The sequence below is a fragment of the Marmota marmota genome, unplaced genomic scaffold (assembly GCF_001458135.2).
Source record: "Marmota marmota marmota unplaced genomic scaffold, marMar, whole genome shotgun sequence".
Classification (NCBI taxonomy): Eukaryota; Metazoa; Chordata; class Mammalia; order Rodentia; family Sciuridae; genus Marmota; species Marmota marmota.
The window spans coordinates 34,123,301-34,136,688 of record NW_025999990.1 but is presented as its reverse complement, the minus strand read 5'-3'; the positions used below and the strand labels follow the sequence as shown (position 1 = coordinate 34,136,688).

The following is a 13,388-nucleotide window of genomic DNA, read 5'->3' as shown; positions in this document are numbered from 1 at the left end:
AAAAATTCAGATTATGTCATTACCTATCATATGAAATAATAATGATACATGAAATTCTTCCAGGCTAATGTATAAAATAATTTGATGAGATTTGGCTACCATGTAAAAGATGTCATTGTATTACTCAGCAGCATCTTTTTAAAGAATATGAAATTTAGGTCTGTTTAGTTTATAATCAAAGTGCTCAATTCTAAACTGAAGAATCAGAAACACTCTTGAAATAAAAGTTAAGTGATAAAAAAAGAAAAAGAGAAATCTAGAAGAACAAAAAGAGAAAGAAAATGCAATATAATAATTAAAGGTCATTTTATGGGAATCTTATCAGGAAAACAATTTCTACATAAAGATTCTGGGAATATCTGTTGTCTTTTAGAAATTTATGATGGAAAATAACTATGCAAGAGGTTGGTGAGGTTATGGATAGAAGGGCTCAGAAAGGAACCAGGTGAGTAACTAAGATTAATTCTAAGGCAAATATCTGATAAAATATTCAATATTTCTCTGCCTTGATTTTCCTCATATGTAGAGCAATGAGTTTTATGCCTGACATGACTTTCCTCTAAGAAAATAAATGAGGGTAAAATAATAATAGGAAAGATTTCAGTACCACACTGCAATATTCTAGTCATATACATAAGGAAATATTAATTATTTTTATCAGCACAAAAGCTTAAGTTTGAATGCCTTAAAACATGGTTATTTTATTAATTTACCTTGACCACACACAAGATTCCTTCATTTGTATTTGGATCTGTGCTAATTTTGAAGTTTCCATTCTCGTTTCCCTGTAGGATTGTGTACACAGCCTTTGAGTGAGGCGTATTGGCCAAATCTAGGTCATGTACTTTCATCCGTAAAATCACCACGTCGATTCTATTTTCTTCTACTTCTGTAAAATACTGAAAAGCAAGCCTTTTAAAATTAGAAATCTATAGCTTTTACAATATGGTCTTATACTCTAAAATTCATATTTAAAGAAAAAGAGATATGGAATGTATACCCATATGTTGGGAAATAACTTACAAGTTTAATTCATAGCTTACTTATTTTCTCCTAAATATAAGATATGCATATATCTATCATATATATGCATAAATATCATCTATATCTGTTTTTATATTTATGTCTATATATCTTACATTGTTTACTGGGAAAGTTTGCTCAAAGTGACAGTCTGTGTTAAGTAGTGAGTCCAGCAGAAGAGATAAAGCTAAACCATTTTTCATCTTAGAACTTGAAATGTAAAGACTCTTCTATTTCTTCACCTTATAAAAAAAAATTAAATCCAAGCAATCTGATCCTGGAGCTTAGCAACCAAGAAAATGTTGAACACATGAGCCACCTCAAGGGTGGAAAAGCTCTTGGGTAGCCACAAGCATGGTTATTTCCACAGCCTCCAGAAATGACTGGTACTTCAATTGTTTTTACAAAAATCATATTTTTCTCTCTATTATTTGTAAGTGGCAACTATTTAAGTCAAAATGCATGATCTCCCAGAGCTACCAAGTTCCATATTTGTCTTTTTTTTTTTGAAAACGTAAATGCATCCAGATAAATGAATACAGAGATACACTCACAGAAGTTTCCGTGAAATATGGTGGATTGTCATTTTCATCCTCCAGGGAAATAGTAATTGTTCCTGTATTAAATAAGCCAAAAGGTTGACCTCCCATGTCTCGCACTTCCATTACTAACTTGTAAGTATCACATTTCTGAAAAAAAGGAAAAGGGTACATTGATGAACACTTCTGTTTCCTCTAACTTATAATTATGAGAACTACTCTTTCTGCTGTGATTATCTTAAAAATACTTTGCAAATATTCATGTTCAAATTATATACTCTCACACACTTATTTATTTATTTTGATGCTAATAATTGAACCCAGGGCCTTGCACATGCTAAGCAGGTGTTTTACCACTGAGGTATTATCTTAACCTTTAATACAGTTTTTAAAAGGACACCATAATATAAATACAGAACAAGAGACTGGCCAATCCATACAATGGGAAGCTGATGTTTCTAATATAACATTGCAAATGTAGATTTCAAGAGAGAGGAAAAGGAAAAGAGGAACAGGAGGAGCACAAAAGGGCAGTGAGATCACGCTATATGATGAATGCCTGTCCCTACAGATTTGTCCCAACCCATAGAATGTACAGCACCAAGAGTGAATCCAATGGAAATGATGTACTTTGGGTGATAATGATGCGCTGATCTAGGTTCATTGATGATATCAATGTATCTCTGTGGTGCAAGATGTTAATAGCGCATAAGGCTATGTGTCAGGGCGGGGGATACCTGGGAACCATTTGTATTTCTATTTAATTTGCCTGTGAATCTAAAGCTGCTTTAACAAATCAAGTTTTTTTAACTTTTAAAAATTACATCTATTGGAAGTCAAATGAAATTACTTTTCGTAAAACAAAAATAGAATAAACAAAACAATTTTAGCACCACCACATCACATTAGGTAAATTTGTTAGACCTTGTCTAACACCTTGTGCTTTCCCATTATCTCTGTAGAGCAAAGGGAAGTCTCCAGAGAAGCCCTAACCCTAATCCACGGAAGAAAACTTAGGAAGGGGCCACAAGGGCCATATTGCAAATTGTCTTGAGAGTTAATTGTCAGTTTACATGTAGTTTAGTGATTGGGAAGTTGATTAATTTCTTACCTCTCTATCCAGCAGAGGTGTAGTTGTAGTGATGACACCTGTATCTGGATGTATGGAGAAATGCTTTGGATGATCAGGGATTTGTTGTAGAATTTTGAATTTCAGACGAGTATGAAGGGTTCCAGGTTCATCATTGTCTATGGCAGTCACTTGTCCCACTGAAGTTCCTGTTCGATAAATCCAATATTGTCAGAAAGTTAAAAACCCTTTTGTTTATAATATAATCAAATTATAAACAAAAGGATTTTTTTAAACAAAAATAAAATTATAAACAAAAATAAAAATCAAGGCATTGCTATATTAAACTGTCTAGGAAAGAAAGAAAAGCACAAAATGATGAGTTTTACAGATAATGTGAGGAGTGTATACATGTTCTACAAGACTTCTCCAAGCCCCATGTCTTGAACTCCAATTAAGTGGCTACTGTAATTAACAGGATTTGTATTCTACAAAAACCAGAACAGGTCCCACCCTACCCTTGGTCACAGAGCCTACACTTGGTAACCATAGTTTTAAAATTCTTTCTAAAATACTATCCCAGTTCATGGACTATTTTTGAACAAGACCTTCTTTGAATATTCTGTTTTATATCTCTATTTAATAATGCTAATGAAAGAAAAGGCACAACTTTGCATGTAACAAATGTTTTTATATTTTAATAAACAGAGTTTCTGAGTTATTAGTATATGCAAGTGATTATTAATATAAGAAAGAAATAAACATTATGCATTAGTCTGAGTAACTTTTAGACAAACTTCACAGCCCAGACATGGCTATGAAATGCTGTTTCAACAAGCCACTGATTGTGAAAGACTAATATACATACATATGTGCCTGGTCACAGAATGGAGGAGGCCATAAGAAATAACAGCATTTCTTGCTGATTCTTAAAATAAACTAGACTATATTATTATGTTCTTTGGAAGGCCTAGGTTATAATCTTGGCTTCATATAACATGAAACAAATTATTTTTTTTCAATTTGGAAAATATGCCAAGAAAAGCAATACATATGTTGTTACAAATCTGGGATTTGAAAATCGTAGGATTTTTATGCTATGATATATTTTTGGGTCCTTGAAAATATGTTGAAACTTTATAGAGCTTCCAATTATATATTGTTTTATAAAACACTTGTGATCACATATACATGGCAAAAACTGAGAATATAAATATTTGTCTGTTGCACATTCAGATCCAAAGTAGATTAACTAGATAGAAACTTTACATATTATTTAGCAGTCTTCTAAATGTGCATAGCAAAGTGAACCTCACAAGGTTTGCCTTTGAAAACTGTGTGATCTTATAAAACTAGAAAGTTGTACATCATTTATTCTTGAAAGTCAAGTGTTTTTAGTATTCTATAATTTTTAAAACATTAGTAAGGAATTCAATTGAAGTTGAAGTCTAGTGTTTTCCTAGAATTTCCATCCCATTAGGCACAGGTTACAAGTTTAGGATGAAATAAAGGTTAATATCCAACAGTTAATTAATAAAGAAATCAACACTGAACTGCAAAGTTTCAATAAAATGTGGTATATATAATGTGTAAAAGTCAACCTCTTTGTATTTCAAATATCAGTTAAAAAATATTCCCTGGCACCATAAAATGGGGTTTTCTATATGTTTTATTATGTCACTTTACTTTGTTACTCTTCCTGAATTGGAAAGGAAAGTTGAATTTTTCCTACATCCAGCCTTTCAAATATCCTCAGGTGAATCATAATTTAAAAAACAAACAATGAATCTATAAAATAATAACTTCTCATTTTGCTGGAAGACAAGTGGTTTGGGGCCCATTCTTAACTTCTGTTTCATAGTCATGAAGGATTCCTAGCTAGTCCCTTAGGAAACTAAGCCACCTCTCTCCACAATAGAATTTCTAAGCATACATATCTAGACCAAACTCCATTTCAACCACAGCCAACCCTACAGAGAACTGAGTCAAGAAAAGAATTATAAAGTCATGATATAAAAGGGAATGCATATGGAATTCTATCTTATGGAAGTGCTTAAATTTACAAACTTGCTCAGAACAGTTTGAGCCTTAATAGGGATGTCATTTAACATCAATATCCAAGGAAGAATATGTATAGTCAAAAACACAAAATAACCTCTAAATGTAATGATAAAATCAAACATTTTATCTTATAATACCAAATGTCAATTAATCTCCTTATACCCTTATAAAATATGAACTTACCAGATCGGCAATTTTCAGGCACGCTAAAAACTGTCATTTTGGTTTCAAAATATGGGGCATTATCATTATCATCTTCAACTTTGAATAACAAGGGGAGCGGATAATCTGGTGCATAGCCATCTGCAGTTGTTGCATAGCCATATACCTAAAAGGAAGAAGAACGCCTCTGGCTTGTTCTCAAATGACAACATGAAAGTAAGCCTACCAGTAGGGCAAAATATGTCATTCAAAAAATAATCCACAAGGGTTTCTCTAACTAATAAATGATTCAATGGAAAGATAACACCCAGGCACGGTGCATGCCTGCCATATGGCTTCAATTCCCTTTAGGTGAGTGTGGGTTTTTTTTTTCTCCTTTTCTCATTAGTCTCCCACCAAGTATTGTGTGTGCCAAGCACCATGGGTTCTACAGGTGTTCTCTGAAATAAAGGCATGCTGTTCTATTTGTTAGAATGTATGTAGATTTCTTATCCAGATATTCTAATAACAAGGTTTTTTTTAAGTTTATAAACTTTCAAAGTAATAAAAGTTAGATAGATAGAGAGAAAAAAATCACAACTATCTCTGGGTGATATCTCTACCGGTTGTCATTTTTCTATCATAAACGTGCATTTTTTCCTAATAAAAATGCTAATAAATGCATGCATGTATCACAAACTCCATCTCAGAGTGATATATCTTGACCTCAACTGTGAGGACTTAATGTTTTTTTCACATTTAAATTATTTTTTGCACTTTTCCTATGTGATTTGTGTGAAGTAAGCATTCAATAAATCATAGTTGTATTAAATAGATTTCCTTCACTGACAGGACCAGCTAAAGCTGCCCCCAAATCAACCATATTAACTCAATTCTTTACTACAGTGTTTCCTGATTTTGTTACTGTAAACATTTCTAAAATGAACTAGGATTCAAATCCAAGATATCAAACTCTTCTTTTTCTCAAATTAGTTTTATTAATCAGTCATCAAGTTCTCGAGAGTATTGCATTTTGTGCCTCTATCATGCATCTTCTCTTTTCTTTTAAAATGATTCCATAGCAGAATAGATAATTAAATGTACATTGCAACATACAGAATAGATTGCTCTTTATTTCTTCACAAGACTGGCTTCTAATGCCATATCTTCACTTCTTATGAATATGCTGTAAAGTTAGCATGGAATTAATATGTTCTTTAACAATTATTTATTTTGCTTATGGAAATAAAAATCAAAATGGTTGTTAATGGAGTTGGGGATATAGCTTAATGGTAGAGCCTAAAGCCCTGGGTTCAATCTTCTGTACCAAAAAATAAAAATAAAAAAAGGGGTTAGAAAAGAGCTTGGATAAATACTTTTTAAGCAATTGTTTTATATTATTAGGAGTAAAATGTGTTTAATCTAGGAAATTTGGGAGGGAACATAAAATTATAAAGAAATTATATCACTGTACTTAATTATGAAATACATTAAATGAAATTTATATTGCTTTAAAATGTGCAATGCCTTATAGATTGCTTTAGAGGACATTCTAGGATAGAGCCCAGTCTCCTTAGTATGAATTACAAGGTCTTTAACTCTCCTATGGTCTGAGCTCTCCAACTTTGTATTTCACATTCTTCCCTAGTGACAAACTCCAACCAGGGTTTGTTGTATTTTTGTTGATTTCTTCCTAACCACTAGATCTTTCTATGGGGTTGTAGCTTCCTGGAACATTTAGTTCTCCACTCCCTCTCCCTATATTGTTACCTTCTTTCAGAGTTGCCTATATGTGACCACCAACTCTCAGTAGTCTGCAAGATATCACTCTCTGGACTACCCACGTATGAGGTAAGTTTCTTTTACATAATGTCATTTAGCAAAAAACTTCTTTATACTCTCCTACAATTCAAGATAATAAGAGGTAAATCAAAATCATTCATCATCCTCCCAAAATACCACTGGGAATGTTTGCTATATATCAGATTAGGCATCAGAATGCTGAAGAGACATGTAAATTTGAAGTTAAAAAAAAAAAGATTAAATTTTCAGAAGAGATAGAATTCTTTGGATAGGATAAGATAGAAGACTGTAAAGTTTTTCTGGCTTACTAAGGAAATAACATGGTACCCAAGGATTTCATTACTCAAAAACAGTGAGAGAGAGAAAAGAAAAGATGCACCATGCTATGCCATGGTTTGAGGCAGCAAATGCAGTTAAAATGTATTTAAGATAACCTTGACTCCAGCCCAGGACAATTAAGTTAGAATTTCTGGGCATGGACCCAAGCATCATTTTTTTTTTTTTTTACTTTTTAAAAAAATTCTTATGTGATTTACTGCTTACAACAATAATTGAGAATAATTAAGGTATTTTGTTATAAAGAAATTTGAACTCAATACAATTTGTTGTCACTTCTCTAGAATTGTACAGAACCAAGTCTGTCCTTTAAAATGCTATCATTATATATTCTATACCTTCCCTCGCCTTTATGTCTCTTATCTACTGTCTCACTTTAGCAATGGCACTAATTTTTATTTGAAGTTTATGTTGAACATTAGTAACATTGTAAATATTAAATTAAGTATTTGATTTTTTTAATTTGTAAAAATGCAACACCAAGAATATAACTCAAGCAAAACTAAAGATATAGTTCTGAATAAATATTTCAGTAATCCTACCAAAAACTGATCATACTGCTCACGGTCAATGCTCCGAGTACAATAGATATCCCCAGTGTCTTTCTCTATGTAGAATAAATTGAAGGGCTCTTTGTCCACTCCTGGTCCACTTATGGAGTAAAAGATGGTGTAATTCTGGGCAGCATCAGATTGGATCTATAACAACAAGTGACAATTTAGGAACAGATCAAATATATTGTGATCAATACCTTCAACCTAACTTATGAGTTTATTTTGTATCACTCTCTTGCTTACTCACCTATTATTATTACTTTTATTATCTACTAAGCATTTCCCATGTTTTTCAACTTCTCATTTGCATTCTGGAATGCGCAAAGCCACAGATTCTGTCACTTATTTCACACTACATTATTTTAATATCTGCAGAGCAACAAAATTTATGGAGTAATATGCCTTTATAATTCCTATGCACTTATTCTTATTTCTTTATAAAATATAGTACAGAGATTTTGAATTATTTGGAATTGAAAATTACATGATTAAAAATATTGTGAAAGTAATTCAACTTTGCACAATTAATTATTTAAAAACCTCAAAATTCCAAAACTGTCCATCCTTGCATCTCAGCTATGTGGAAGTGAGACAACTTTACTTAGTAAACAGAAAGTGATGATGTTTTGGAGGATAAGTGTTCAAGCAAAAGTTGAATTACGCAAACTCTCTAGGCAATCCTCTGTACATAAGCACTTAAAAAGTCTATCATAGTATTAGGTGAACCTAGATGCAAAATATGGACATAAGAAATTCAAAATGTAAAGCCTGATTCTCACTATTTAAATACAATTTCTGGAAGAAAGTAATAAAATATATTGGGTCACTTCTATGTGATCGTAGCTCTGATGAATAGATGATTCTATTGCTATCAATAGTTTAAAAGTTCTGACTCAATATATTGTGCAACATTCAAATGGAAAGTTTTAACCACAAAAAAATCTTTTATACATATGAAACCAAATAAGATGAAACATACCTGCTGAACATGTTGGGGAAATGGACCTAATGAGTTCTCCATCAGCGAACAAGGAATAGGAGCCCATCTTCTCTTACTGCGCTTGAGAACTCTGTCTTTGGTATGTCTTTTCTTAGATGCCTATGTTTAATGAGAAACAAAGAAGTACAGCATTGTTTTTCATTCTTAGGAATACAATTTTCACATATACATTAGCATGGAGAAAATAAGTAAGGTCCATACCTTATGATGGATAATAACAATTAACAATATGATGCATAATCTCCAAAGAATTTTTGTTTTTCAATAATAACACACACACACACACACACACACACTAAAACCTTAGACTCAGTATAGTCTCTCGTTCCACCTGTTTCCTGATTTAACCAGTCAACAAGCAGAAATTTATAGGCATACCCTTTATACATAAATGCTAAAATCTAGCACAGTATTTTGGGTGAATAAGAAATTTATAGGGCATTGGGAAAATATCACCTTGAGATACTGTAGACATCCCTAAAAATAGATGATCCGTTAACAAATAAAAAGAATTGATTTTAGTTCATGAAGAATGGTAAAACCCAAATTTGATCTTTTTTTTTTGTACCAGGGATTGAATTCAGGGGCACTCCACCACTGAGCCACATCCCCAGCCCTATTTTGTATTTTATTTAGAGACAGGGTCTCACTGAGTTGCTTAGCATCTCGCTTTTGCTGAGGCTGGCTTTGAATTTGTGACCCTCCTGCCTCAGCCTCCTGAGCTGCTAGAATTACAGGCATGCACCACCACACCGGGCTCCAAATTTTACCAATCTTACAATGTGAGCATTTTTATACCTACATAGAGATATACAACAGTGTTTGCTCAAAGTACATTTTATTTTATGTAATGTGGTGATTCTTTGCAATTTCGATTAAAAAATATTCGTAAGGCTTGATCATATTTTAAACTCAGTGAAAAGAAGTTCTTATAATTAAAATGAATTTTGCTGGGAAATACTCTTTTAGATTGAGTTACTTCTTTTTCTTTTTCTTTTTTTTTAGATCACTTATTAATGAATGATTTTATAAGACCAAAATCGTTGTGTTGAGTTGGCTTAAATGAGATGTGAATTTCCACAGCTTTCTCCCTCCTCACTCCCAGACTAATCACTGCTCTTCCTTCACTGCAAAAAAATGAGGTTCCATCCAAGACACTCATACCAATCTTCTGGCCTGATCACACCTCCACTCTCTGAAGAAAGGAACCCTGTGGGATTGTCTACTAATATGGGAGTAAGTTTTAGACCATCTCTTTTCCTCTTTCAAGAGACAAATATTCAATCCACAGTTGGTTGGGAAGGAGCCACACAGAGTGAGTGCCTCATCTCCAGGCTGCTTCACCCCTCCTCCTCCAGCTTGAGATGGGCCCCTCCCTTGTCCTTGTTCTTCAGGTGGATATCTCTTAGAGCCACACCTCAAAGCACTCACGAAAACCTTTGATCCCCTGACTTTGCTACAGATTCATTCATTGTTACACACCTGTGTAAACAGCTGTAGAACTCCTTAACAGTCTAGTATTTGTAGATATTAATTATAAATGGAAAAGACAAAAAAAAATAATTACTCAAGGAAAGTAGTTTTAATCTGAAAGGAAGTGTAGGAAACGAAGGATTCTCATAAGGACCTTAGTATATGAAGCTATTTAAATCCTTATCTAGTATACCTTTTCTTCTCTTGCCAACAGTACGATTTCTATCTCCTTTTGTTCCTGCCTCTGACTGTCGGAGAGTAAAATGGAAAACGTCTTCCCTTCAGAAGACAAAAGGAGGTCATGTGTTGTGTAGATGGAGCCATCTTCCAGAATTCTAAAGGCAGGGTCGCTGGACAGCATTTGGCTAGACGACTTGAGACACTCCTCCAGATTCACTGCAGAGAAGAAATTTCACAGCAATTTGTCAGGTGAAACAGGAATAGAACAAGTTTTACAGGAATGACAACTGAGAGTTAATGCATGAGAATCAGAAAGGGTGGTGACAGGCAAGCACCTGCTATTCTAAAATGGAGGAGCCAAAAGAATTAAATAATTAAACTAGTGGAGACAGATTTCCCATTATCCTCATGAATTAAAAAGGGAACAATTTTCCTGGTGACATTGAATCTGGTCTATTTCTTCCGCTTTACCTCCTACTGACAGGTTTGTACATACATGTGGAGATGGCCCTTGACTTTATAAGGGTGCAATAGCAATACATCTTCCATGGAAACTTTACTTGAATTGTGAATTTTAATTTCTATTGTTTTCTCAGCTAGCCATATGGGGTAGCACTCTCTCTCGTGATGCTGGGCAGGTGCTCTGAGCAATAGCTCTTAGTGATCCATGTGAGCAGGAAAATCAATAGCTGATCTACAGCAGATATTGCTAAGATATGATGTTTGGTAGTTTAAGTGTATTAAATGCATTTTCCAGTTCTGAGATTTTCCATTTACAATAGGGCTATGATCCCATTTTAAGTCAAGCAGCTGTGGATGATAGACAATAGATATAGATAGATCTAGAGCATACACATTCACAAATTTGTTATCTTATATCACAGATATTATAACTATATGATGTCAGTAGATTTTGCAATAAATCTTTGACAGTTAAAACTATCTTGCAACAAATCTATTGTTAAGCAATATTTCTCACTAATATTGCCAATAATATTTTTATAATACCTTTTTGAGATTAAAGAAACTCAGCACTTAATATGTATTGATGACTACAGTGGTAAGATACCCTGAAATTTTGTTTGACTTTCACAAGCTAGTTTGTGAAGTAGGTCATATACATTCTTGGTGGATACTTGTTCATTGTTATCAACCTCAAGTCCAAATTTTATTTGGAACATTTAAATTAGGAATTATTAATTTCATCTCTAATCACTTGGCATTGACAGCAGATTAGCTGATATGAATTGAAATGTGCTTCTGGTTTTGGTGTCTTGATTTGTTTGGACTAATAAACTCTCTGATGTTTGCTAATTTTTTTTTGGCAAGAAAAGCATACCAGTAACTGTTATTTTAATTATTTTTAACCACTACAAAAAACAAGAAGACTATCTTTTATTGTATGGCCAATTTTAATGCCAAGTAGCTACTATGTGGCTTTTATCCCAAACTTCATAAAAACAGCCTGAAGCAAAATGTAGCAAGTTACAACTGTTAAATTCTCAGTATGGTTTTCTTACCTTTGCCTACAAGTGTTTCGGCCTGAAGATGAGAAGGAACTTGAAGAGAAATTTTCTGACAAGCATCACAAAATAATATCAGAACCTCAAAAGAAAGAAAGAAAGAAAACCTAAGAATTGCATTTTGAAATACATTTTTACATTGCAGTTTTGTCTTATAAAAATATTTTCAATTTTGAAAGCAAATTAACCTTCTAATGCCTTCTTTATTCATAATCATTTAAAAAATAACCAACAAAGAATGACTTTAGAGTCACCATAGTCATTGAATATCAATGGAAAATTAAGTGAACAGTTCATCTTATTCATATTGTATAAATGCAAGAAAATGTGTTATAATCCATTGACCTTATACAGAGTTTGTTGCCACTAACACCATACGTAAATGTTCTGATTATCTAGCCTGAAGAACTTATTTAACTCTAGAATTCAGTAATTACATTATCTGTACTGGTTCTCAAATCATCATTTCCATTATTTGAGGGTATATTCTCTGTTTTCAAATTACTTTTTCAGACTATCGTGGCAAAAACTTCAAAGACTAAATGATCTCAAGTCATACAACTAGTCTAAAAAGGACTATATTTCAAAATATAAAGACTTCCCTTTGAGTAAAGATTTCAAATTAAATTCAAGACATAGTTATTGTTTTAAAAATCTAGGTATTTCAAAGAAGACATATTATCTGAAAAATAAAAGTTATCCCTTTGAAGGTTTCAATAAGTCCAAAATATATTTTTCTTCTTTTCTTGGCACTTTATTTAATTTTTCTTCTATCAAAATGATTGCATTTTGATTATTTAAATAGACAGTAGATCAGTTAGATTTCCCAGAACCATATAGGTCATTTATATGATCAGATTTTCTCCAAAGACATATTTCCAGAGTTAATGGACACATTATTTGTGTAGATGAAAGAATAGATAGATATTAATATTAAAAGATATGCATTTCCTTTCCAACTCAACTCAAGTCTATGGAATATATTGCAGCAGCTTGTTCAAATAGACTGTAATTTTAAAAAGCTTTTTTAGCCAGACAATATGAAAAGCTGGAATTTTTTTTTTATTTTTTTATTTATTTTTTTTTATTGGTTGTTCAAAACATTACACAGCTCATGACATATCATCTTCCATACATTTGATTCAAGTGGGTTATGAACTCCCATTTTTTACCCCAAATACAAGTTGCAGAATCACATCGGTTACACATCCACATTTTTACATAATACCATATTAGTGACTGTTGTATTCTGCTACCTTTCCTATCCCCTACTATCCCCCCTCCCCTTCCCTCTCAACCCCATCTGCTGTAAGCAATTCTAAGCAGGAAGTGTGAATCGGGAGGTATAGCGATACCAGATTTCAAACTGTACTACAGAGCAATAGTAACAAAAACAGCATGGTACTGGTACCAAAACAGGCAGGTGGATCAATGGTACAGAATAGAGGACACAGAGACCAATCCACAAAATTACAACTTTCTTATATTTGATAAAGGCGCTAAAAGCATGCAATGGAGAAAGGACAGCATCTTCAACAAATGGTGCTGGGAAAACTGGAAATCCATATGCAACAAAATGAAGCTGAACCCCTTTCTCTCGCCATGCACAAAAGTAAATTCAAAATGGATCAAGGACCTAGATATCAAATCAGAGACTCTGCACCTGATAGAAGAAAAAGTTGGCTT

General features: G+C 33.1%; 1 protein-coding gene across 2 annotated transcripts in view; it reads right to left on the bottom strand.

Annotated features, from left to right (window-relative positions):
- The window catches only part of Dsc1 (desmocollin 1), a 29,710-nt gene that overhangs the window by 12,758 nt on the left and 3,564 nt on the right, over positions 1 to 13,388 (bottom strand). For both annotated transcript variants that reach the window (XM_015482460.2, XM_048806393.1), the window contains exons 2-9: positions 11,700 to 11,784; positions 10,193 to 10,395; positions 8,506 to 8,625; positions 7,515 to 7,670; positions 4,876 to 5,020; positions 2,674 to 2,840; positions 1,578 to 1,712; positions 714 to 899 (exon numbers count right to left, since the gene is read on the bottom strand). In XM_015482460.2, the coding sequence (XP_015337946.1) occupies positions 714 to 899; positions 1,578 to 1,712; positions 2,674 to 2,840; positions 4,876 to 5,020; positions 7,515 to 7,670; positions 8,506 to 8,625; positions 10,193 to 10,395; positions 11,700 to 11,784 (1,197 nt within the window). The remainder of the gene's footprint in view (positions 1 to 713; positions 900 to 1,577; positions 1,713 to 2,673; positions 2,841 to 4,875; positions 5,021 to 7,514; positions 7,671 to 8,505; positions 8,626 to 10,192; positions 10,396 to 11,699; positions 11,785 to 13,388) is intronic.